The sequence below is a fragment of the Lissotriton vulgaris genome, chromosome 11 (assembly GCF_964263255.1).
Source record: "Lissotriton vulgaris chromosome 11, aLisVul1.2, whole genome shotgun sequence".
NCBI lineage: Eukaryota > Metazoa > Chordata > Amphibia > Caudata > Salamandridae > Lissotriton > Lissotriton vulgaris.
Window position 1 is genome coordinate 93928596 of NC_141699.1, and position 26056 is coordinate 93954651.

The window sequence follows — 26056 nt, forward strand, 5'->3', positions numbered from 1 at the left end:
AGAGATGCTCTGAAAGCAAGGTTTTGGGGGGAGACCTTTCAGTTTACGTTAACCCGGGTGAAGAAGGAAAAACAGAGAATGCAGGAGCTTCATACCACCTTAGGTTTGGAAGAGAGGAAACCAATATTTGCCACCCAACAGAAAAAGAACATTCAAGCAGTGCAAATAGGGGTCACGGTGGCAAAAGTGGCTATTAATGAGAACACAACAGCAACAATAACAGATACATTAACAGTCTGGAGGGTGCAAGCTTATGAATGTAGTGAGCAAGTTGGATGTACTCTGGCCAAAAGGGTAAGACAAATGGGGGGCCAAAACGTAGTCAGAGAAATACAGGACCAAATGCAAGGCATTTTATCCGACCCAGCAGGAGTATGAAAGACGTTTAAAAGATTCTATCAATCTTTTTATTTAGAAACTGGCAAGGGGGTACACTGATATAATCAACTTTCTGGCCTCAATACAACTCCCGAGATTTGGTGAAGAAGAACAGCAGAATCTAGAGGGGAGTCCCCTGTGGGAAGTGATATTAGCCACAGTCTCCTCTCTGGCTGCAGGGAAGGCAGCCTGGGTCGAAGGTATCCCGGCAGAACTGTATAGGGTATTTGCACCAGAATTGAGGGACTGCCTAACCAGCTTGTTTACACATATTTTTAAAGGAAACAATCCTCCATCCTTGTGGTCGCAGCCAAAGATTGTGGTGTTCCTTAAAAAAAAATTGGCAATGGAACTCGGGTCCTATAGACCAACCACCAATGGGGACTCCAAAATATACTCATAACTCCAGTCATAAGCAGCGTAGTGACCTGGAAGCAACAGGGGTCTATACCCGGGTGAAGCACTACGGATCACATCAGGCGTGCAATCACTTTGTTTGATGGGGCCCGGGTAACGGGAGACCCAATGGCTCTGATTCTGCTGGATGCAAAGAAAGCTTTGATAGGGTCTCCTGGCAATATCAGTGGACTATTTTAGAGAAGGTGAACATTGGAACCGAGTTCTGGCTAGCTATCAAGGCATTATATTTTAAACTAGAAGCCAGAGTGTTTGTGGCAGGGGAACTCTCGGAATCATTCTAGATATCAAGGGAGTTCAGACATGGGTGCCCATGCTCCCCACTCCTGTTTGCCCTATACATAGATCCATTTATGCGCACGCTTGAGCTAAATGCTAGCATCCCCCCTATGGTCTTTAGTGGCAGGGATACAAAAATCCTTGCTTATGCAGACGATTTAGCCCTAGTCACGCCTGGCCATATCTCCGGCTACTCATTAAATAAAGAAAAAACTGTGATTTTGGTTAATAATAAGATCTCCTTGGTGGACTCTCATGTAGCCACAAGCGCTGTATATGTATATTTTTTAGCCCCTTATTGAAAAGTCCAATAAAGATGTATACAGGTTAAATTACCTATACCTATCCTTGCCTGGCTGATGCAATGTCATTAAAATGATTATTTTTCCTAACATCCTTTATTTGTTTCAGGCTATCCCCCTAGAGTGAGGAAATCTCTGGTTTAAAAAACTGGAAGAGCTGATCTCCCGATTTGTCTGGGCAATCCGCAAAACCGAGAAGAGCTCTAAAATTCATGACCCTCCCTAAAGATAGAGGTGGTAGGTGGCTACCAAATTTAAAACTATATTACTGGTCATCTATATTGCAGAATCTAGGGTCCCTGTTACAAGATACACCACCCACACAAGCAGGAAGTGAGCCCTTCCCCTCGCCGTTTAAGCTATTGATTGGTGAAGGGGTATGGGGAAACCTATGGAGGCAAATTGAGCGTTTTTTACTTTAAGAAAGTCCGCATTAATTCCTTTCTGAATGTTTTTAAAGTTTGGTCAATGGTCTGTAGATTAAAGGGCCTGGGTAGACTGAAATGTTATACCCCATTAAGTGATAATAAGTACTTGCCTCAAATATTTGGGGGAATGTCTAACAAAATATCGAAACACAAAATATCGAAATACAAAAATATCGGAGCAATAATATAGATGTCAACAATATCAACATCCTATCTACCACAAGGTAAGTGCAAAAATATCGGAAAAAAATATCAATGTCAAAAATATCGTTTTTTTTTAAATATAGTTTTTTTAAATTAAAAAAATATGTTAAATTAATTAAAAAATACTTAAAGATATATTAAACACAGTAAAACATATTTTATATTATTTAAAATTAATAAGTAATATACATAATTTAATTAAAAAGTAATTAAACATATACATATATTTTATATTATACTTAATAATCAGTTTTAATATTTATTGTAATAACTTATAAAAATATAAAAATAGTATAACTTACAAATTAATATATACACATAAAAGATTAACAAATACAATTTGTATAATTATGCAAAACAAATTAAAAAAAATTAAATTCACTTTTAATATTTTAAAGATTAATTATATACTACATTAACTATAACAATACAAAACATATTAGGTAACAGAATGAATAAAATACTATTCCAACTCCAAAAAAAACAACAGTACCGAAAGTGTTGGATAGCGTAGGGGTAAACATTACTATTCCAACTCCAAAGAGTGCAACAGTAGGGAAAGTGTTGGATAGCTTAGGGGTAAAAATGACTATTCCCACTCCAGAGAGTGCAACAGTAGGGAAAGTGTTGGAATTGAATTGAATTGAAAGAAAATGTATAATGCGCAAAACAATAACCCGCAGGTATCAAGGCGCCTAGCAAAAGATCAGAGAATGATCAGGAAGAACATAAGACCCTAAACATATGCTTGCTGGAAGAAAAGGGTTTTTAAGGCAGTGCGGAAGTTCTGTAGGGACGGGAGAGATCTCAGATCCAGAGGGAGTTCGTTCCACCACTTAGGAGCAAGGGTGGAAAAGGCTCTGCCGCCCCACTTGGCTCTTCGTACACGGGGGGCTGCCAAAAGCAGTTTCCCAGAGGAGCGCAAGTTCCTTCGGGGGACATAGTGGGAGATGATGGATCCTATTCCGGTGTCGCTCTTTTTGGCGATGGCTCTGTAGGTCATACATAGGACCTTAAACCGGATACGATATTCTACCGGCAGCCAGTGCAGCGTTTTCCTGGCTGCAGTGGCCGAAGAGCGTCTGGGAATATCCAGGACAAATCTGGCTATGGCGTTTTGGACTACCTGTAAGCGCTGCAGCTGTCCTTTGTTAAGTCCAGCATACAGCGCGTTACAATAGTCCAGACGCGAGCCGATAAGGGCAACAGCTATTTGTTTTCTTGCCTGGAGGGAAAGATATTTCCTGACCCTACGTAGGGTGTGAATCAGGCCCCAACAGGTGGAAACGGTTCTGCTCACCTGGCTGCCTAAGTCAAGGGCGGGATCTATTAGCACCCCGAGATTTTTAGCAGAAGATGTGGGGGAAGGACATGTTCCAAGAGAGTCGGGCCACCAATTGGCTGACCAGATGTTTTCTTTCCCCCCAAACACCATCACCTCCGTCTTCTCCCCATTCAGTTTCAGAGAGTTCTGGATCATCCATTTACAAACCGCCTCCATGCAAGATCTAAACTTGGAGGCGATTAGTTCATCTGAATGGGGAAGAGAGACGAGGATTTGAGTGTTGTCTGCGTACGAGACTACCTCCATCCCGAATGATCTTATTAATATGGCTAGTGGGGTAACATAGATATTAAAGAGGGTCGGGCTAAGTGCTGACCCTTGAGGAACCCCACATAGCACAGGACGGGATGGAGATAGAAACTCCCCAAGCTTGACTCTTTGTTCCCTCCCCGTGAGGAAGGAGGTCAAGAGATCCAGAGCTGCGTTCTTCACCCCCACCTCCCTCAGCCGCGATGTAAGTACTGAGGGGGAGAGGGTGTCGAAAGCCGCAGTTAGATCTAGCAGGACCAGGAGAGAGGTCTGGCCCTCATCTACTGACGTGCGGATCTTGTCAAGCACGATGGTGAGGGCTGACTCGGTGCTAAATTCTTTCCTGAAACCATGCTGGGAGGAGTCTAAGCATGCTGAGCTTTCCACAAAGGCAGCAAGATGCTTGTTAAGATGTGTCTCAAGCATCTTCGCAGGAGCAGGGAGCAGGGAAATAGGCCGGAAGTTTTTTAGGACCCCCGGATCCAGAGAGGCCTTTTTCAGCAGGGGTTTTACTACCGCCTTCTTCCACTCTGCAGGGAAAATGCCATCTCTAATGGCTAGATTCATTATCTCTAGCAGCGGTGGTAAGAGGGTCTCCCTACACTGCTTGATGACCTTCAGTGGGCAGGTATCCAAAGGTGAACCAGACTTAGTCTTGGCTAACAGTAGCTCAAGATCTTGCAAGGCCAGCGGGGGAAAGGTGTCCAGAGTGCATGGTGGGGAGATTTCGGTGATGGTCGAACTCGTCTCTACGCTGGGTGTAGATGCACTGAGAACAGCTCTTTGTTCCTCGAGGGCTAGGTGAATCTCCTGAATTTTAGAGTGGAAGAAGGAGGCGATCTTATCGCAGAGGTCCTGCGAAGGGATGACAGGGTCAGGGGCTTGCAATCTGACCAGGGAGTCAACAGTTTTAAAGAGTTCCTTCGGGGAGGAGAGCGAGGAGGTCGCGGTCACAAAGTATTCTTGTTTAGCCTGCACAATTTCAGCCTTATATTTTTTAACAAGAAGTCGATGAGCTTCCTTATTTTTGAAGTCCCAACTAGCATGCCATAGCCTCTCCTTTCTCCTCACTTCTTGCCTAAGAAGCCTAAGGGAGTCGGAGAACCAGGGGGCAGAAGGTCTCTTTCTAGCGCGGCGCCGGGATTGTTCTGGGGCTAGTTGATTCAGGGCCTCGGTAGTGACCTGTTCAAAGTGAGCGACTGCAGTCTGTACGCTATCTAGGCCAGTGATAGCAAGGCTTGCAGCCCAGGGCACGAAGGAATTGTTATTAATATTCCTGAAGTTTCTAGTAGTCTCTATTGTATAGTTCCCTAGTTTACGGGAGTTCACCCTGTGGTGTTTCAGAAGGAAAGGGACCGCCAGATGGTCAGACCAGGAAAGATGGATCGGATCCTTGGTAGTCAAGCGGGGGTCATTGGAAAAGATGCCATCCAGGGTGTGTCCTGCACGATGAGTGGCTCCCGTGACACGTTGCGTGAGCCCGCAAGATTCTAGGGCCTCAGTGAGACAGGAGGTGTCAGAGAGGTTGTGCCGTTCTAGGTGGTAGTTAAAGTCACCCAGGATGGAGAAATTGTCTTGGCCAAAATAGGGTTCAAGAGATTGGAGAAGATGGTGCGTGAAGTGGGTTCTCGAGCCGGGGGGACGATAAATTAAGATACCGTTAAAAAAGGGGCGTTGCTCTTCCTTTATTGTAAAATAAAGAGCTTGAAAGCTGTCAGGAAAATCAGTCATGGGTACTATGTGGCATTGAAGGTGATCTTTGTAAAGGATCGCTATCCCCCCTCCCACTCGTCCCTGCCTATCAAGTCTGGCCAGGCAGTAACCTTCCGGGACAGCCTCTATTAGATCAGGGTCGGAAGAGTCCTTAGCCCAGGTTTCGGTCACAAGCACTAGAGTGGGCATTCTGTCCAGTACCATCTCCTTAAACATAACCTTGTTCTTGATAAGGGAGCGGGCATTAACCAAGATGCCCTCTACTTCTACTATATTAGTACTGGATGTGATGGGGTGTTCAGGGGTAGGGTAGATGGGAACGGGGTCGGGAGGTCTTGACGAGAGGTAGCAACCACAACAAAGTGGGAGCAAGAAATCATCCGGTTCATAGGAATGAGAACAGCGTGTTTTACAAGGTTTAAGGGCCAACAGATCGCGAAGAGAGTAGCTGCAAGGGGGGGATGACATTTTACCAGAGTCCAGGGCCCAGCCGTCCAGCGCGTCCTTAGCGCGGACGGGCGCAGACGGGCTGGACTCTGGCGTGACTCCGGCGGGCATCCGGCGCATCCGCTGCCGCGTCCGCTGCGCGGAGCAACAGGGGTCTCTTTTATAGCGACTAGAGCGCGAGGGCGCGCCTACCCACCCAAGATGGCCGCTAAACAGCCCTCGCCTCCCCGGGACCAGCTCTCAGCGTCAACACTCAGCTGAGAGCGGCCCAGGAGGTAGAGGAAGGTAGGGAACAAAGATCCTAGATGAAATCCGCTTTTTAAAATCAAGCGCTAGTAAAATGCAAGCGTCACTCGGGAGGCGATTTAAAATAAGCGTTGCCCTCTGCAATTGAGTCTGTAACAGAGCAAATAAAGAATAGAGGAGAAGAACCTCCGGCTTCCGCCTCAGAGGGTGAGAAAGGAATCGTTTGGCAGTCTCTACCTGAGCCCCCTTTATAGCGACTAGAGCGCGAGGGCGCGCCTACCCACCCAAGATGGCCGCTAAACAGCCCTCGCCTCCCCGGGACCAGCTCTCAGCGTCAACACTCAGCTGAGAGCGGCCCAGGAGGTAGAGGAAGGTAGGGAACAAAGATCCTAGATGAAATCCGCTTTTTAAAATCAAGCGCTAGTAAAATGCAAGCGTCACTCGGGACGCGATTTAAAATAAGCGTTGCCCTCTGCAATTGAGTCTGTAACAGAGCAAATAAAGAATAGAGGAGAAGAACCTCCGGCTTCCGCCTCAGAGGGTGAGAAAGGATAGCGTAGAAGTTAAAAATAACATACTTATAAATAAATGTATATTTTAAAATACTAAAACAATATGTATTATATTAATCTAAACGATTTACAAATATCAATAAATAAATATTAATAATTACTAATTATTAATTAATATCCAAAAATGTAATTATCAATACCCAACTATAATTGTAATAACTACTTAATTACATATTAATTACTTTACACACTATTCCCCTATTAACACACAATAAACGCCACTAATAAAACAATAAACTTAACATTATTATCAATTAATCAATTAATTAAAATTAATTACCAACTAATAAAAATTAATTACCAATTAATAATTAATTACCAATAATATAATTAGCAAAAACAATTAATTACATTTAAATTACTTCCCACACTATTCCCCTATACACCCATAACCAACTACATAACATAATAATCAATTAATCAATTAATTAAAATAAATGACCAATTAACAAAAATTTATTACTTCTTAATTAAAATTAATGTATAATTACTAAAAAATGTATAATTAATGTAGTATAATTAAATTACTTCCCACCCTATTCCCCTATTAACCCATAACACACTACAGAACATAATTATCAATCAATCAATGAATTAAAATAAATTACCAATTAATAAAAAATAATTACCACTTAATTAAAATTAATTTATAATTTCTAAAAAATGTATAATTAATTTAGTTTAATTAAATTACTTCCCACCCTATTCCCCTAAAAAACCCACAACCTGCTACAGAACATAATTATCAATTAATCAATTAATTTAAATACATTACCAGTTAATAAAAATTAATTACCAATTATTTAAAATTAATCTATGATACCTAAAAATGTAATAATTAATTTAGTATAATTAAATTACTTCCCACCCTATTCCTCTATAAATCCACAACCCGCTACAGAACATAATTATCAATTAATCAATGAATTAAAATAAATTACCAATTAATTAAAATTAATTACCAAATAAATAAAATTAATTTATAATTCCTAAAAAATTAATAATTAAGTTTGTAAAATTAAATTACTTCCCACCCTATTCCCCTATAAACCCACAACCCGCTACAGTACTAAAATACAACATTTACTTAAATTACATTAAAACAAATAATACATATTAAATACATAATAATATACATAAAAATCATTTAAAAATCGATATTAGTAACATCGATATTACTAACATCGATATTATTAACATCAATATTACTTACATCGATATTAATAAAATCAATATTACTTACCTCCGAAATTCTGTCCCTTCGATATTAAAAAAATCGATATTACTTACCTTCTATATTCTGTCCCTTTGATATTAAAACATCGATATTATGGTAGGTCGATAATAAAAAATCGATATTTTGTCTGCCTACCTATTTGGGGACCAGTATACCCTACGTTGGGTTAAAATTAGCTTAAATAAGGTTGACTTTTGTTTCTCCTACTTGGGCATAATGTCGTTGCAAGAGATTAGGAATGATTTTGATATTAGTCAGAAAGGCTTTTTTAGGTATCTCCGGTCAGGGATTTTTTAATCTGTAAGGGAGGTGGCCCAATTGGATTTCGAAGATGTGATATGGTTGACGTACTGGTAGCGGGCGCAAACCCTCCATTAAAGTTATTTACTCCCTCCCCAATAAACGTATGAAAGATCATATGGACAAACATTCATTGAAGTGGCAAGATCAGGTGGCTATCTCTTCTCTCTGGCCCAAACGTCGTTATTATCATCGAAGCTGCAAGTACAGTATTATAAAACCTGCTTTAATCTTTACTACACTCCTAGTAGAACTATTAAATGGGGAGTTAGCAAAGGCTCTTGATGCCCTAGATGTCAACATATGTTTCCTACCTGTCAATCATTACTATCTATTAAAACCCAGATTGTAGAGTATTTTAAAGCAAAATGAAACATTCATGTATCCCTAACCCCCGCTGTGATACTTTTGGGAGAGTAAGGTGGAGGAAGACTGTCAAGGGGTAGTACATTGTTTTTTATTTCCATGACTATTTTTCGATTAGGTATAGCTTCGACATGGTTGGATAATAACCCTCCAGCCTTTCAACAATGGTAAGCCTGAGTGCTGGCCACTTGTAATTTAGAAAAATCAATCTTTTCAAGGAAAGGGGTTGTGGTAAAAGGAAGGGTCTCGGAGGTGGGGACCTCTAATTGGCTGGATGGAATCAAGGAGATAAGGTAATTATGCATGATGCACTTAAGTTAAGTTTTTTCTCTTTTTTATGTATAGCGGTTTTGTTGTATTCACTCTTCCCTTGTTCATAATTATTAAGAAGTATGATCTATACAACGGTTATGAAATGATTTTGATTAATGTGTAGCGGAATGGGCGGGATCGGGAGTTTTATAATGGGGGTAAAATGATGATCTTTTCTTTTCTGTGTTTTGAATTATCGAAATGAGATCAATAATAAAATATTTAAAGAAAAGAAAGAAGCAATGGGCCCGATTCACAAAGGTGAACTAAGGCGAAAATCTAACTTTACGACTTTTGGTATTCACAAAGGGTACCTACGAGTAGTAAAGTTAGACATTTGTTTCAGTTATACTTAAGTTTAAGTTTTAAGTTTAACTTTGTGATCTTACTTATACTTAAGACCACAACATACATTTAACTGAGACAGAAGTCTAACTTTACTACTTGTAAATGCACTTTGTGAATACAGAAAGTCGTAAAGTGTTTACAGTTATATTTATAAGCTATGGTTATCAAAGTTACCTTTCTTGGACAAATGTGGTGGAATGCTGTGTACTCTTTACTTGGGACAAATGAGCCTCTCTTCAATATGTTGGGATTGGGAGGAGGTGGATGGCTTAGGGTAGGCCTGCTCATGAAGCATCACATCCCACCAAGATGAAGGGAGTGTGAATGTGAGCTAGTCACATTTCTGGGGAGCAGTGGGGAGCAGGTGTTGTTTATGCGGTTCTCTTTGGTTTCTTTGTTATCCTTTTGGGCTGGTATTTTCCTCTGTATTTATTTACATTAACTTTTGTTCTTCCCTCTTTCCTCAACATCACAATATATGATGAAATTACCACACCATGCTAAAGGTTGGCATCACACCGTTACTGATGGCACTGTCCACGTCTACACCCAGGCAATATCTGTGCACATTCGCTGGTGACTGCCCTGACTGAGGTTCCATGTCATGCTCATTTCTGGTAATGGATGCTACACCCCTTCATACCCTCAGTCTACATCTACTTTGTTTAACTATCACACCATACTGAATTATAATGCTTTCATCAAGTAGAACTCTGTCCCTAAACATTAAAGGCTTGACCCACTCGGTCAAACGCAAAACGATAGCAGATTATTGCAATAAGTTAAAAGGTGATATCATACTATTACAGGAAGTACATCTTAATTTCATTCATGTTGCCAAATTTTATAGTACATGAGGTGGAGAGGTTGGGCTCTCCCCAGCAATACAGAAAAAGAACAGAGTTATCAGCTTAGTATCTAAAAAATCTGAAATCATGTGTTATCCCATATACATGACCAGCAGGGCAGATGGCTTATATATGGTGCACGCAAAAGAGATACAGAGTGCCTCATTGTGAACGTCTTGGAAAGAGCTTGATAAACAACTCACAGAGTTGTGTGACAACCTAGAAGTGATTCTGAAGAGAGGTTTTAACCATTTGATAGACGAAAATCTGGATATATTATCATTACATACATTTTTACGTAGCAGATCTCACCAAATGAGAATATGCATAATAACAACTAAGTCGATGTCTAGAGTCGACACAACCCATCAGGCAGCGTCTATACAATCTGCTCTTCTCCGCACCACTTCTTTTCCACAATCAATTACATTTTGGTTTGTAAGCATCTGCTCTCTATGACTCATTCCCCTAAAATAAAACTAGGAGAGATATTAGACCATGCCTGCATAACCCTAAACATTGACCTGGGTGAACCCTCCCCACCTCCTAGGCACTGGCACTTAAATGATGACCTTCTTGAAATTGCAGTTGCAAATGGTCACTTTTTGGAGGAAAACAATGCCAAAGACACTCTTGCCACCAGTAAATAGGATGCAATTAAGGCCACCTTAAGAAGTCTCATTATCCACCTGATGTCCATTACAAATAAATTCATATCCAACAAACGAACACAACTAGAATCAGATATACAGGTGCTAGAAAAGCAACTCAGACATTTTAAGGGATTGGACATTCTAGTAATTCCAGTACAAGTACAAAAACATTTTGAGTAAAAGAGCGGGAAAGTGGGTGGGAATTTCAGCTACTGGGAAATTGTTTAATTGTAACAGAGATGGAAAAATATTGGCAAACTTCCTGAAGTACACTAAAAATAAATCCCCGCTCCCAGCAATACGAAATACAGAGTTGGAAGTTGTATCTTCAACTCAGGGCATTGTGGATGCATTTAGAGCATTCTTCACCACCTTGTATAACTCCAACCAGTCAGTTACCCATAATGTATGCAATGAGCATTTAAGGCTCTTGTGGTCTCCCTTTTATCTCACAAGAAGACCTACCCTTAACTCTCCCATTGAGGAAGGGGGGATTCTATACGCTATCTATAGTCTTCAGTCCAGGAAGGCACTCTGTTCTGATGAAAATTCGTACTTCAGTAACTATCGCAGGGACCACAACTGAAAACACAATTGTAGTCATTCCAAAGACGGAGAAGGACTACCTGAATGTTAAAAACTATAGAGTTATACCCCTCATCAATCTCAACGACAAAATATACACCAAAATTATCTTGCATAGATTGGAATCAGTTATATACTACGACTTATTTCTCCTTCCCAAACTGTTTTCCTAAAGGTTATACTTGCTGGCTCACTCACCAACTGCTGCTTTGGCACTCAATGTGGAAAAGGTCTCTTTTCAGCGTCGTTCCTACATGCTGCACATGATATTGTAATAGGTTGCACCTCCATCTTATTTCACATGAAACTTCCATTTGTAATCACATTGTACATTCTTTGGAGAATGTTCATTTGAGAATCTCTGTGATAGGTTCTATTTCAAGTCAGTTTACTTTGGCTGTTGATCGATGAGGTGATTAAAACCCTATCTGCCTTTTCATCACTCCGTGTTCCAGCTCTTCATTTATTGAGAACACCAGATTTTCTTGGCGAGGAGCAAGGGAGTATCTTCACTTCAAGATCCTGTGTCATATTCCATCCCCTCTGTAGGAATGTGATGTAGCACTCTAGCAGTCGGTGGGAGGAAACGTAGGAGGGACAGGAAAGGGAGGAGCAGGGGCGAAAGGAAGTAGGCAGATTAGAGTAGGGACGATAGGTAAAAGGGTCATGTAATAAAGGTGCTGCTGAAACCATACCTGTGTCCAGTGTCCTCCTTGACTGAGGGACACTAAAACTGGCGACGAGGGTGGGATGGACTGCACCGTGCCTCGGTGCTAGTCCCTGAAGCTGACGACCCTGTCCCGAGGCGGCGCATATTGAAAGTCGCTGTCATGACGAGAGCGCCTGTCGAGTGAGTGCTGCGGCGGAGCCTGAATCGACGGCTTCGCGGCACTCGAGAACCAAGCTCCGTGGCCTGGAAGCTGCGTGGAGCGTTGTCCCCTGCAGCGCGGTCGTGCACTTTTGACTGGGTGCCCACCCCTGGAGCTTTGTCCCCTGCAGCGCGGTCGTGCTCTATTGGCTGGGTGCCCACCCCAGATGAGTGCGAAATTTGCACCTAGGTATGGACGTCGGGAGCCCACCCCGGTCATACCTCTAGAGTGAAGGCCCGCTAAGGAGAAGAGGAAGGCCACGCGACGACCAGAGGCCCAGCGTAGCACTCACACGCCCGGTGAGTGCACGAGCTATGAAATAAAGTTGGAAATGCCATTTGGACCCAAATCTCACTAAAAACAAGATTTTGAAAGCAGGGGCCATCTTAGAGTCAGGCCTCCCCATCTATCCCCTGTCAGGGATAGCGGGCGGCCATTTTGAAGTCAGGCGACTGGACTTCTGCAACAAGCCCAATCAAGTACAAGTCCCAAATACAACAAGCACAAGCAAATGCAAGTCCTGAATGCAACAAGCACAGGTAAATACAAGTCTCGAATGCGATAAGCACAATCAAATGCAAGTCCTGAATGCAACAAGCACGAGTACATACAAGTCTCGAATGCAACAAGCACAAGCACATGCAGGTTTCTAGTGCAATAAGCACAAACAGATGCAAGTCCTGGTTACAACAAGCACCAGCAAGTACGAGTCCCGAATATAACAAGCACAAGCAAATGCAAATCTCGAATGCAACAAGCGCAAGCAAATGTAAATCCCGAGCGTAACAAGCACGAGCAAGTGCAATTCCCGAAATAAATTTTCAGCACCAAATGAAGATACGTAACTGAAACTAAAGGAAGAAAGAAAATAAATGATCTAGAAACACGAGTAAACAAATGTCAGGGAGGCTTTCTCTCTATAAGGAAAAGGTGAAGCTGGCAGACAAAATACAGTGGTCACCTCTAAATAAGTTTTCGCAAAAATCAAAGGAAACAACTATACACAAGACCTCGACCGAAGAGGGGATGCAAATAGCACAGGAAGCATAGTGAGCAGTCCTGTGACACTATCATACCAGACCTTTCCAGCGTTGAAGCTGTCGTGGATGTCAGCAATCTTGCGGTGAAAGAAATTGGGGAAGGGGGTCACACTGTTCCTGTGGGGGCAGGATGTCGTTGGCGTTGGCGCTGGGGTTGGAGAGTTCTTTTACGATGCAGAAGAGCTCTTTGCTGTCGTGTGCATTGTTGTCCAGTCGGTTTTTGAAGGAGGACCTCTTGGGTGATCTGATAAGGTGGTGGATAAGGGAGTGGAGCCATCTCTACTCCAGTATCCGGCTGGGGCGCATGGAGGCCAGGAGCTCTTCGGTGAACCAGGAGGCTCTCTTGCTGGCGTGGTTGTTGGGGGGTTTCTATAATTAACAAAGAAGGGAGGTAGAGTACAAAAATAGGATTCCTACTCCACGGGCACTGATAAATAAACAAGAAGAATCCTACTACCAGTGTGCATCACAGGGAAGGGGAACACTCAGTGTTGTGTAAAATACCCCTCACACACCAACAGGCCCCTTGGTGTCATGCTTCATCATCGGGGTCTTCGCACCCCGCTAAAGGGATGCGGCACGCTGCGACCTGCGACTGCGCGGGAGCGTTGACAAGTTGGACTATGTGTGGTGTGTGTTGAGTGCAAGTGAAGGGATTAATGTGAGTGAAGGGTTTGGTGAAAATTTAAAAAGTACCTGGCTAGTGGGTGATGTGAAAAAAACTTTATTTCGTACCCCTAGCTGGTGCTATTAAAAGGTGTGCAAAAGAACGAGGTTTGATTGTCTTAATTAGGGACAAAACCTCTGGTGTGCGTCGACATGTTTCGGTACTGGTGTACCTTCTTCAGGACGGGGCACAACTTCCCAACCCTACTCACGTTTTTCTAAAAAAAGGGTTATCTTAATTCTCTAAAAAGTGATAACAATTTAAAGATGGCTACAGTGTGCCTACAGCGGTTCTTTTGGATCATGCAATTGCATGTCCTGCAAAAAAAGAAGAAAAAACCATAAGGTTTGGTTACCATATAGAAATGGCTCAGACAGGTGCAGTCACCTGGAGCCCCAAACGGTTAAGTAAACCTGTAAAGGAAGGGGACATACAAAACACACAACATATAAGACACACTTAAGGTTTTTGTTTATACTCATTTTCTTTGGACATACTCATGGTCTTTGTAGTGTATTGCCTCATGAGCAAATCCCGGGCATCAAGGTAGGTAGGTGGATCCACAATCTGTGGGGGTAGAGAAGTGGATTCAGTGTTGTAGCTTTTACTCACTGTTTACCTCCACGCTACACCTGGACAACCTGGAGTTGCATTTGTTGAAATATACTCACGAAATCCGCCTCAATTAGCCTCCTTCTACCACCCTGTGCTGCTCCGCCGTGAATGCATTGGGAAAGGGCTAGGCGGTATATATAGAGGATTTGGTTGTGATTTCATTGGTTAATTAGCGGAAATTGAAGGCGACCTTGTAAGGAAACATCCGTGTTGCCGCCTCTTGTATACATGTGATCTGACCACATGTAACATGTATCCCTCTGTCATTCGTTAATTACCGGGTTTTAGGTTGTCCAAATATGGACCATCCGCTCCCCAGCCACTCACGGGCTCTGGCTCTGACTCGCGTTGACAGAGAACCCTTCTGCGCAGGTGCTGCTCGTGTGTCTTTCTGGCGCGCGTGCGCACAAGTGTATTTGCCGCGCTTCCCTCCGCTGATTCTCGGCGCATGTGTGATCCTCTCTATAGGCAGCGCTGATCACTGGGGCTGTATAGTCCATTGGATTTCCTTCGTAATTGGCCTCGTTATTTTATCGTCACTCAAGGTGTGCCTGGGTGTGGATTACCAATCCGTTTTTCTTTTCAACAGGGGCACAAGTGTAAATCTTAAATATAAAGTGTCCTTATCCTCTACAATATTAGTTCTTGACTACAAGGATTTCATACACTACACTTGTTGTTTGGAGAAATGTCCATTCAGATACTTTCAGTTTAGTGTCCTCTTTTTGCTGACATTTACACAGGAGAATTCTTGTTGTTGACACTCTCATATCTCAAGCATGGTCAGGTGATTTGGCTCCATGGGATATCGTCGTTCAGACCTGTGATATGGGTTCCCAGGCGGAACACCCAACGCTGTTCCTTCTGGAACAAGCCTGTCTCAGAGGGTAAACGTTCGATGATAGTCCAGCGTAAATCATTGATGCAGTGCTGGTGTGACACAAAATGCATTGCATGATCCAAAAGAACCGCTGTAGGCACACTGTAGCCATCTTTAAATTGTTATCACTTTTTAGAGAATTAAGATAACCCTTTTTTTAGAAAAACGTGAGTAGGGTTGGGAAGTTGTGCCCCGTCCTGAAGAAGGTACACCAGTACCGAAACATGTCGACGCACACCAGAGGTTTTGTCCCTAATTAAGACAATCAAACCTCGTTCTTTTGCACACCTTTTAATAGCACCAGCTAGGGGTACAAAATAAAGTTTTTTTCACATCACCCACTAGCCAGGTACTTTTTAAATTTTCACCACACCCTTCACTCACATTAGTCCCTTCACTTGCACTCAACACACACCACACATAGTCCAACTTGTCAACGCTCCTGCGCAGTCGCAGGTCGCAGCGTGCCGCATCCCCTTAGCGGGGTGCGAAGACCCCGATGATGAAGCATGACACCAAGGGGCCTGTTGGTGTGTGAGGGGTATTTTACACAACACTGAGTGTTGGGGGGTTTCTTCAGTGGGGTGAGGGTGTTGGCACAGTCTTCAATCCACTGTCTGAAGTTGCGGGCTGCGGCGTCCATGTTGGTGGGCTCGGTGGGTTGGTTCAGGGAGAGGGTGGTGGTCATCTGGTCTTCGGTGATTTTGCTCTAGCAGCGGCGAGGCTGCTGTTGGGTGCGGTGGTGCGTGGCAGGTTTTTTGAAGGTGAAGTGAATGCAGCGGTGGTCTTTCCAGTGGGGTTCGGTGGTGTGGTTGAAGGAGACGTGGGTGCTTGGGGTGAAGACGGCGTCCAGCGTGTGGCGGGCGGCGTGGGTGGGTGTGGTGACGAGTTGTCTGAGGTAAGCATGGGCGGAAAATCCGTTCCACTGGCGGATTTCGTGGATTTTCGGCAAATTCGCAATCCGCGAGATTCGCGGATTTCCCGCAAAATCCGCGAACGGAAATCCGCGAACGGGGATTGGGTCAAAAGTTCAAGCTGACTTTTGTAACTCTTTTAGAATGGCGCCAGCAAGCTGCCAGAGCCTTTCTAAAATAGTTACAAAAGTCAGCTTCAACAGGAATGGATAAAGTAAAGCAGGTGCTGCTCAAATTCAGTTACGCAATCATTAATCACCCCCAAACTTGGGGTGATTAATGATTGTGTAACTTAATTTGACCTTCAAGTGGAGCACCTGCTTTACTTTATCTATTAGAGCTTCCTGTTGAAGCTATTTCTAGCTATTTTAGAATGGCGCTGGCAGCTTGCCGGCGCCATTCTAAGTGGGGCTGAGGGCAGAAGGGCACAAAAGTGGGACAGAGGGCAGAAGGGGACAAAAAATGAGTGGGGCAGAGGGCAGAAGGGCACAGAAACAAGTGGTACAGAGGGCAGATGGGCATAAAAAACAAGAGGGTGGCAGTGATTAGGCAGGCAAAAAAAAAACCTGCGAAATTGCAAAGCGCCTCGCGAACACCCGCGAACACGCAAAGCGCCTCGCGAACACACGGGAACACGCAAAAACAAAAAAATCCACACATTCGCGAGAATTCATGAATTTTGCGGATTGCCAATTCGCAAATCCGCAAATTCGCGAATTGCCAATTCGCAAAATTCGCCCATGCTTAGTCTGAGGCCTAGGTTGGCGAGGTTGTCGATCAGTGTGGCGGAGTTGGGTCGTTGTTGTTCTCGAGGTGGAAGTTCAGATCCCCGAGGAGGATGTAGTCCGTGGAGGCGAGAGCGTGGGTGCTGGTGAGGTCGGCGATGGAGTCGCTGAACTGGGCCCGGGGCCCGGGGGGTCTGTAGATGAGCGTCCCTCTGAGGGTGGTGTTGGGGTCGGTGTGGATCTGGAAGTGCAGGTGTTCAACAGTGTTGAGGGTGTCGTCTGCGTGGGTGGTGACCTTGAGGGTGGATTTGTGGATGATGGCAATTCCTCCTCCGATGCTGTTAGTGCGGTCCCTGCGGGTGATCTTGTAGCCGCCTGGGATGGCAAGGGCGATGTATGGAGCCGAGGAGTCATTCCACCACGTCTCAGTCAGGAAGGCTACGTCCGGGGTGGTGTTGTCGAGTAGGTCCCAGAGTTTGACGGCGTGTTTGCGTGCGGAGCGGGTGTTGAGGAGTATGCAGCGGAGGTGGTTTGGTCTGGTCCTTGATGGTTTGGTAGTTCTGTTGCAGGTGAAGCTGCATTTGCGGCAGGAGAAGGGTCCGTGGGTGCGTTTCGGGGCGGCCTCCATGCATTGTTGGTCTCGTCCGGTGTTGAGAGCGTGGAGGGAGTCGGCGTCGTAGCTGTGTTCGCGTCTGGTGCGGTGGGGTGCACGGGGGCCAGGGGTTCTGGCGCTGGGTGCGGTCCAGGAGCGGACGGGCGCAGACAGGCTTGCCTCTGGTGCGCCCGTGGCGTGACAGCAGCGCGGCCGCGCAGCGGCCTGCATTAAGAAGGGTAGAGGGAGGGAGGAGCAGCTGGGAGGCGGGTGGCGGGAGGCGAATGGGAGACGATGAGGGTGGGGCCGCAGGGGACGCAGCGGCGGGAAAGGAATGCGGGGCGGGAGGGAGGAGAAAAAGGCAGGGAGAGACGGGCACTAGAAAACAACAGGCAGTGAGAAAAACAAGGCAAAGAGAAACACAAAGAAAATACTAAAGGCAGAATACAGATACAGTACAGGCAGAAAAGCAGGTGGCAAGATTCAAAAGGAAATCAAGGAGAAAGAAAACAGACAGAGGAAAAAGGTCAGACTAAATACTTACCGCCCACCACTGGGCCACCAGGGATGAGGCACAGGCGGGAGCCTGCGGTGGAGGAGGGCCTCGAACTTCCAGCAGCAGCGAGGGGCAGCAGGCAGAGGGTACAGCACTAGCAGGGAGAGCTGGAGCGGTGGGGGAGCAACCTGGCCTGAGAACAGGTCAAGGTTCGCCTTGTTTACGAATACATACTATAATGGCTTCCCATAGGAGCCAAACAAACATGCCACAATAGGTCAGGTAATTTGTATAACCAAGCTTCAAAAACAAGCTGTATCAATCTTGCTAGGGTTTCTTTTTGATGCCAGCCCCTGGCGGCATCGAGACTTTTTCAAATGGCATGCGACCCGTAACACAGGAACGCATAATTTACTCCTCGGCACATTCAGCTGCACGCTTGCCAGTAAACCAACCCAACCTTCCCCTCCTGTCCTGAAGAAGACCCGTTTTGTAATTGAAAAACACCCTACGCTTATTAGGGTAGAAACGTAGACTACCTACTCCCTTCGACACCAGCTTCTATCTCTACCAAGATTGATACAGCTTGTTTTTGAAGCTTGATTATACGAATCACCTGACCTATTGTGTCATGTTTGTTTGGCTCCTATGGGAAGCCATTATAGTATGTATTCGTAAACAATGTTCTTTTTGACTTGCACTAAAGTGAAGATGTTCCTTTTTATCCTACACAAATCCCTTTACCGCACACCCACCCTCCCCTTCCCCTATCCTCCCTTGGGCACAACTTTATATTGATGAATATTTTATATGCAATGTATACCTAATAATAAGACTGAGTACTTTGTGAATAAACAACATTGTACTCTTGAAATTGTTTTTGATTCTTTTTCTACCAATTTTGTCTTGAATTTTCCTTGTCTCCCAGTCTGGGACCCCTGTTTTAATATAAAACTGTATACCCAGATCCCAGTGACTTTCTTTGGGGCGAAAGGGGCAAATCTCTGCACATTCCGTGGGAGGAACGGAGATGTCCGCCCATGCCTAGCCATTGCTCTCAATATTCAGTGATAAACTCACATTTGCGATGGAGTATTTCACCCGCCGAGATCTAAATAAAGCCCTTAGTATATAGGGGACTATCACTTGACCGCTTGCCAGGAGAGGTCCTTCATCCAGATTATTCTCCGATATTCTGCCAAAGTCAGTCTCACCTACAGCCAGCACACTTCACACTTCTCAGATGATACATCTCGCCTGAAGCTGATAAAGCAGAGCCCCGGAGGAAGACTGACCAACTACTATCACAGCGTGCATTTGACCTTCACGGGGAACATTCTCTTCAGACGTCTGCTGATAAAGACAGCATTTGCTGACAACAAGGTTGCAGTGCATCACTTCTCCCTAAGAAACTCTAGACTGCGAGGTGCTCTGGCTTCCACGCACTCTTAGTGTAGCACATATAAATAGACATTAGGGTGCTAGGTTTTTGGTGACATTTTAAAACATAATAGATATACTCATAAACATAACTTGGGTATTTGAAAAACACATGTTCACCCAAGGGTGTCTAGGCACTGAACAACACAAGTTTATTGTTAGCCAACTCCATGGTACTCATTTTATTGACCTCAGAAGGATGAAAGGCTGAGACGACCCACCAGGATTTGAATCTGTGACAATGAGGTGAAAGACAAAGCACTCATTACTCCATTAAGCCAGAAGAAACAGCATTTTATTTGCATGATTTTGGAAAATGCCTTCTTGCTATTTTCCTAATATTCTGTGTAGTTGTTTTACATGTACTAAAAAACTGATTCTTTCTGTAGTAATAAATACTTCTACTCAAAAATGTTAATTCTTCTTACTACAGTGGAATGGCTGTATTTGACTGACGCTGCATGTGAATATCTGGTCATTTGTATGTCCGGCTCTGTGTGAGTAGTCGGTGACCCGTTGGGGCAGGCAGATGTCACCCATGCTTTACAGGAGGTTGGTGGAGTGAGTGTCTGTGGGGTTGTCCATGTGGTGTTGAGGTATCAGAGGAAGATGTAGTGTTTGTACTTGATGGCTAGTGGGGTGAGGAAGTTGGTAATGGTGTCGCACAAGGTGTTTTGCAGTCCTTGTGGTCTGTAGGAGAGGGTACCTCTGATGGTCCTTCTGTCAACAATGTGGAGTTGGAAGTTGTGGTTCTCCATGATCAGTGTGGTGTTGTCATCAGTGGTGGTGCAGTGGATTGTTCCTTTGTGGATGATGATGATGCCTACACATCAGAAGAACAGCAGAAAAGGAATTCTTCTCTTTGACTTAACCCTCTGATATCATGACTGGATTCAAGGATTGGTGGAAGGCAATTTCCAGAATTCCCTGACGAGGCCATCTTAGCTACGTTTAGCTTCAGGCAGGTCATTCACCTTTCACAGACCAATTGTGAACAAGAAATCCATCTTTCGAATAAGGTGCTATTCCCTCACCCTTGGTAATGAAGTTACTTTGTCTGCCTGAACTTCTAGTAAGCTCATTAGCCTGCCAGCATCTGTCACCTGTCAGTACTTCCCTTTAATTAGGTGTAAAAAATGTGCTTTTAAAGCAGAAGAAAATGGCACAGGCCTTTTGGCGGGAAGACCACGGTGTGGGGCATGCGACTCCTCTCAGATTAGATAGGAAGCTGGTAGGGTTCAGGAATTTCAATAACTTGAAAGGCATCATAGTGAGGTCTGTCCCTTCACAGTTAAGTATAAAGGGAGACCTAGGGATAAATGCCTGTGTTCCCTTGGCCAACTGCCGTCAGCTTGACACCATCTCACCAGGTGGGGAGCTGGTACCGACACCTTAAAAGGTGTGGTATCTGATTTAAAGGAGACTCCTCCCCTTTGTGAATCTCAAAAACTGTTTCAGGGAGCATTTTCAACTGTTAGTCAAATGTTATTGTTTTTAAAACACTTTTTTCTCACGTGCAAAGCCTGCACATATAAGCACGAGTGTCCTCATATGTTTCTGTGTAATCAGTCCAGAGCCCTACCACACCCAAGCAGCCTTTTCTTAAAAGGCAGAGATTGGCAGTTAGCACTCTCATTCCTTTTCCATAGAATTTACTGTAAGTAAGACTCAGTTGGTGAGTCACAGTTACAATTAAAGTATAAGAATCGTGTATTCAAAAATGAAAAATCCAGAAGGATAAAATGGGCAGAATACATATCCTACAGATTCATAAACTTACTTTGTAACCTTCTCATATTATAAAACAATCCTGAACTACTCCTTGAGGGAGTGGCATAGCAAGCTGCTCTTACCTGCGGCCATCTGGCGTTCCCCTCATGCTCTTACCAGCAGCCCAGAGGCAAGAGCAGTTGCGGACGGCATAAGGTCTACCTACGCCACTGCCTAGAGGAAAGGAGCTTTATCATTCCCTGCATAGTTCATGCAATGTTCAACTTGATGGAAGAGGCTTCAGGAACTCACAAATAAGACATAAGGACTTACAGGAACAAACCAAATAGCCAATGAAAAACAAAGTGAAAATAGCATTCCCAGTCAAAGCAGCAATGATGCTTCCAATATGAATACTCTTGATTCCAAAATTAGGTATTAAAATGTAACCATGCTCTAGTGAGAAGCCCAATTAGCACACTACATAACATAGCCACTCATTTGAAGGGTGCACTACAACATGTCTCCTAATAAACAACTTAAGGCTAACAGGCCCATGCACCACCATCATCCCCTCAAATGAGCCTCAGAATCATTCAGAATAGATCTCATGTTGACAGACATGTGCCTGGTATGACCAAGAAACGTATCTGCCACATTCACCAAGCACCTCCCTTTTATGTTGCATGACCATGCATCCATTTGGAGATTAATACTTAGAGTTTGCCTGATCTTTCTGAAAATTCACCCTGGAAGTAGGCCTCTTACATAGACTTCAATGCTCAGGAAGAGAGAGGGCTTTTGCCTAAAATTGCCTGTATTTTGTCTAATTCCCATACAAGGGGTTGGCTTTTTATTGGTGCTGACAAAGGAGTGCATTTTTATTTTTGTGGAGAACATGTCATTTTTGCGAGCACTATGTGTGTAACACACGCCCTCTGGGTGTAACCGTCCTTGTAAAAATTGGAACTTATGTAAAAAGCAGTTTTTCGCCATCTGCTGGACAGAATTAATCATCTTGTGTACTCTATTCTCGTGGCTATCTATTGTCACAAAATATTTCTACTCAAAACAGCTCTTAAGGTAAAGAAAAAACAGGAGATTACATCAGCTACTTGCAGTCCAATAATCAGGAGCTAAACACGATTATGATCACATTAAAAAGGAGGCAGTAGTTCCTTTTATTTAGGGAAAATAAATAGGCACATCTATTTGAGAAATAGAGTAATCCGATGGGCCAAGACTTGGCTTGAAAGCACTACTATAACCAAAGTTGTTTTAAAAGTGGAAAACATGTGTCTCGCTACATTAAGCAGACGTAAGAAGTGGTTCTCATTTTGAGGATGCAGAATGTGGATCAACCAAAGAAGAGGAGATAAGCACGAAACTCAAAGACAGCTGAAGCAGCTGGCATGCTGTCTTGGCTTCACACTGACCTTCAATACAGGCATCCTTGTCTCCCTTTTCCAGCAGAAGGTACGGTGGGGATTCAGGGTAGAAAGGGATTCTCGCCAGCTGGACCAGTGCGGTACCTCCACCAATAGATACCAGAATTGGCCATGAGGATTCAGTTCCTAAAATGCCACTGTCAAAAGAAGAAACTATAAATTATAATTATAATTGTATACATTATTTAGCATAGCTTACCAATCAGTCCTCTATCCATGTTTTGTCTATTATTTTTTATGGTCAATAAATGTCACTAGAATCATCAAAGAATAGGTTTGAGTTACAGTGCATGGGATGTCTTGAAGGCAACTGTCAGGGACACCAAGACCTTGCTGGCTATGTTGATTAATACTGATGTAAAGTAGGAAGGGAGTACTTGGAAACGTGTGGGCATGTGTAGGGGCTGTGGAAGAGGCAGAATACAGCGTCCTATGAAGGCTTATCTGGCAAAAGAACGTGTGCAGGCCATAAAGACGGCGGAACATCTGGGTGACCCTATTACGCCAACCAGATCAGAATCAGAAGTGGTGCAAGATCAGTCGCTGTCTCTAACAGACTCACAACATGCAGCATTGAGGGGGGAGACCCGAAGATTACACCACAGACAGTAGATGAACTTGGGTGAGACCCTGATAAACACTTTGCGTATCTGTAGACAAAGCATTGATGGTTTGTCGCTGGTATGAGGGTCGGCTCGTTTATCTCTCTTTCTCATTTTGCGACAACAGATTGCTGGAACCAAGGACACTGCAGTTGTGATTCATACAACACAGTCACCTTCAGTCAGAACACAGTATTTCTATGCCCCCTAGTAATGTTAAGTGGCTGTTACAGCATAGTTTCTAAAATAGGTTTGATTGCATTTCATTGCAGATGGCCAATTGCAGGATGGTTGTTATCATGACTATATTTGTGGTCAAGGGGTGGGGGTGGAAATAATGACTTAGCCGTTCGGGTTGGAGATCCGCATATTGTACTGCTCCTTTTTTTCTCTTGCTGTTGATCAGATGTCAAACAGTGACTATATTTTATTAACTTGGAATGTGTGGGGATTGGCAGGATATGTTAAGCAACATAAAGCTTATCAATCTCTGCGTAGCCATAAGATTTCAGTCACATTAGTACAAGAAACGCATCTCAGTACACAAACCCACACTTCACTTTGTAAGCGTTGGAGAGGCACAGTCATAGGGACCACATGCTAAAGGCACCATTATAAATTCTACACACCCAGATTGATGTTCAAGGTTGTTAGGTAATCTTGGAAGATCTCTTAGATGGTTACACATTGACTTTAATCACCCTGGATGCTCCAAACTCAGGGCAAGCGTTATTCCTCCAGGCACTTACATACTCCCTGCTTTCTGATCCCACATCGCCACCTTTCTGGGGGGAGACTATAACTGCATCTATGATCTTGCCCTGGATCGCTCGCATCCACCTCCTCCCGGGGCACAATCCATTCAGCTGAGACAACACATGGGTCATTAATATGCAATAATGCAATGCATGGGGGAGTAAACACCCTGAAACACATACATATTCAAATTATTCCACGCTACATGATTTTTATATGAGGAAAGACCCAATATATTGCTCGGCTGATGCCTTGCCTAGCATGCTGAATACCTGGTGCGCACAATTCCTGACCACAGCCCACTAAAATTGCACCTTTTGTGAGGTACGCACAGTGCCAGGATTCCAATCTGCCGTCTACCTATTGCTGCACTTAAGCATATGGCATTGTGGGATCGCGAAGAAGGAAAGATTTTTAAAATGCTGCTATCTTTACCAAATTGTACCATGATTCAAGCAATCAGAATGGAGGTAGCGCTAATAGCTTGAAATGTAAATACCCAAATGGCCCTACTAAGATTCTGGAAATGCCAGGAGTCAAGTGGGATACAGAAGGTGTCAATATGCTGCAGAGAGGAAATCCAAACTAGCAATTTTGGTTGGGCACGGGATGTAAGGAAAACCATCCAGACCGTAGCGGGGCACCTAAAATTGAGCCTTTTACAGCCATCCCTGGACGTAGCCTTTACAAAGAGAATGCTTAGGGATCAAGGGCTCCTACACTCTCGATCACAAGACTATGATTATCTGAAGGTAAAAAAAACTGTTAATTGGGTAAGGAGCGCATGGGAAAAGGAGACACGGTTCCCTTTGCCTAATAAATGGTTAAGATACAAAATCCTAAGGGTATGCGTGGGCATTCATCCTTGGAAAAATAAAAGTAGCCTTGATCCAACCAGATGGTACTTCTAAATGTGGCTTAGGAGTAAGAAATGATATCTTACATATATTACTTGATTGCACATGGATTTTAGTAATACGGAAATTGTTTTATGTCCAATATTTTTAAAATATAAGGTAAATTCACGTGTTCAAGCCGCTTGCCTCCTTATGGATATGTCATTTTTAGATATTACAATTGCTGTGGGGAAGTTCTTGAAAGTAATGGAGAAAATAAAGGAGGGGTGTTGATTTAAAAAATGTTTGCGTTCCGCCAACAATAGGAATTTTATGGAGATATATTTGTGTAAACTGTGTTTAAATGAAATGTGGTCTAGTTATGCTATCACTATAAGGATCCAAAGCTTTATGTATGGTTTATAGACTATGGTCTAAATAAACCTCGTTATCTCTCTCTCTCCCTCTCTCTCCCTCTCTCTCTCTCTCTCCCTCTCTATCTCTCTCTCTCTCACTGCATATTTCCAGACCAACAAAGACACCGCCTCCAATATAGGTGTAGAATGGGTTGCATTTAAATCGATTACACTTGGACACCCCATTAAAACAACATACAGTTCCTGAATGACACTTACATCATAACTGCCGAAGCATGAGTCGGAAATTCTAAGATGTGATTGATTGACACCTACAGGCCCCCATCTTATTCCTCTGCTAGCTGAGGCACATCTGGCGTACAAGGAGATATTGGATAGTCTCTGTGCACTAGATTTTAAACAATATCTAACAAAAAACAGTGTATATCATGAGCTAATAGCAAGTGTCAATAAAGTTATCAAATAAATCACAGAAAAGAGGAAGGTCTTCTTGTCTTCATTTTATTGTGATGATGTTCTTCTTACTACAATCTAGCCGCCAACACGTGTTTCGCCTTGGTAATATAGGCCATAGACTTCTTCAGGGCTAGAACATCATAATACATATGGTCAAGAACAAACAAAATACACAAATACAATATATCAACAGTTACTTCAGACAATTGCCCTTATTATAAATGCCATGCGTAAAGAAAAAAGTTGGAGGTGATTTAAAATAATATGACCAATCCAGTGTTGTCAACATCACACACCAAATAGAAATGTGCTACCCAAGAGAAAGAAAGGGACCACAACAAACCAATAGCGATCAGCCTCAAATGCTCAGAGCCAAAGTGCACACAATAATAATGTTAGATGTG

The 26056-nt window shown here is 43.5% G+C and overlaps 1 protein-coding gene across 1 annotated transcript in view; it reads right to left on the reverse strand.

Moving 5' to 3' along the window:
• The window catches only part of LOC147679024 (solute carrier family 2, facilitated glucose transporter member 9-like), an 803060-nt gene that overhangs the window by 337376 nt on the left and 439628 nt on the right, over positions 1–26056 (reverse strand). The window contains exon 8 of the mRNA XM_086942759.1: positions 22614–22762. Coding sequence (XP_086798885.1) covers positions 22614–22762 — 149 coding nt within the window. The remainder of the gene's footprint in view (positions 1–22613; positions 22763–26056) is intronic.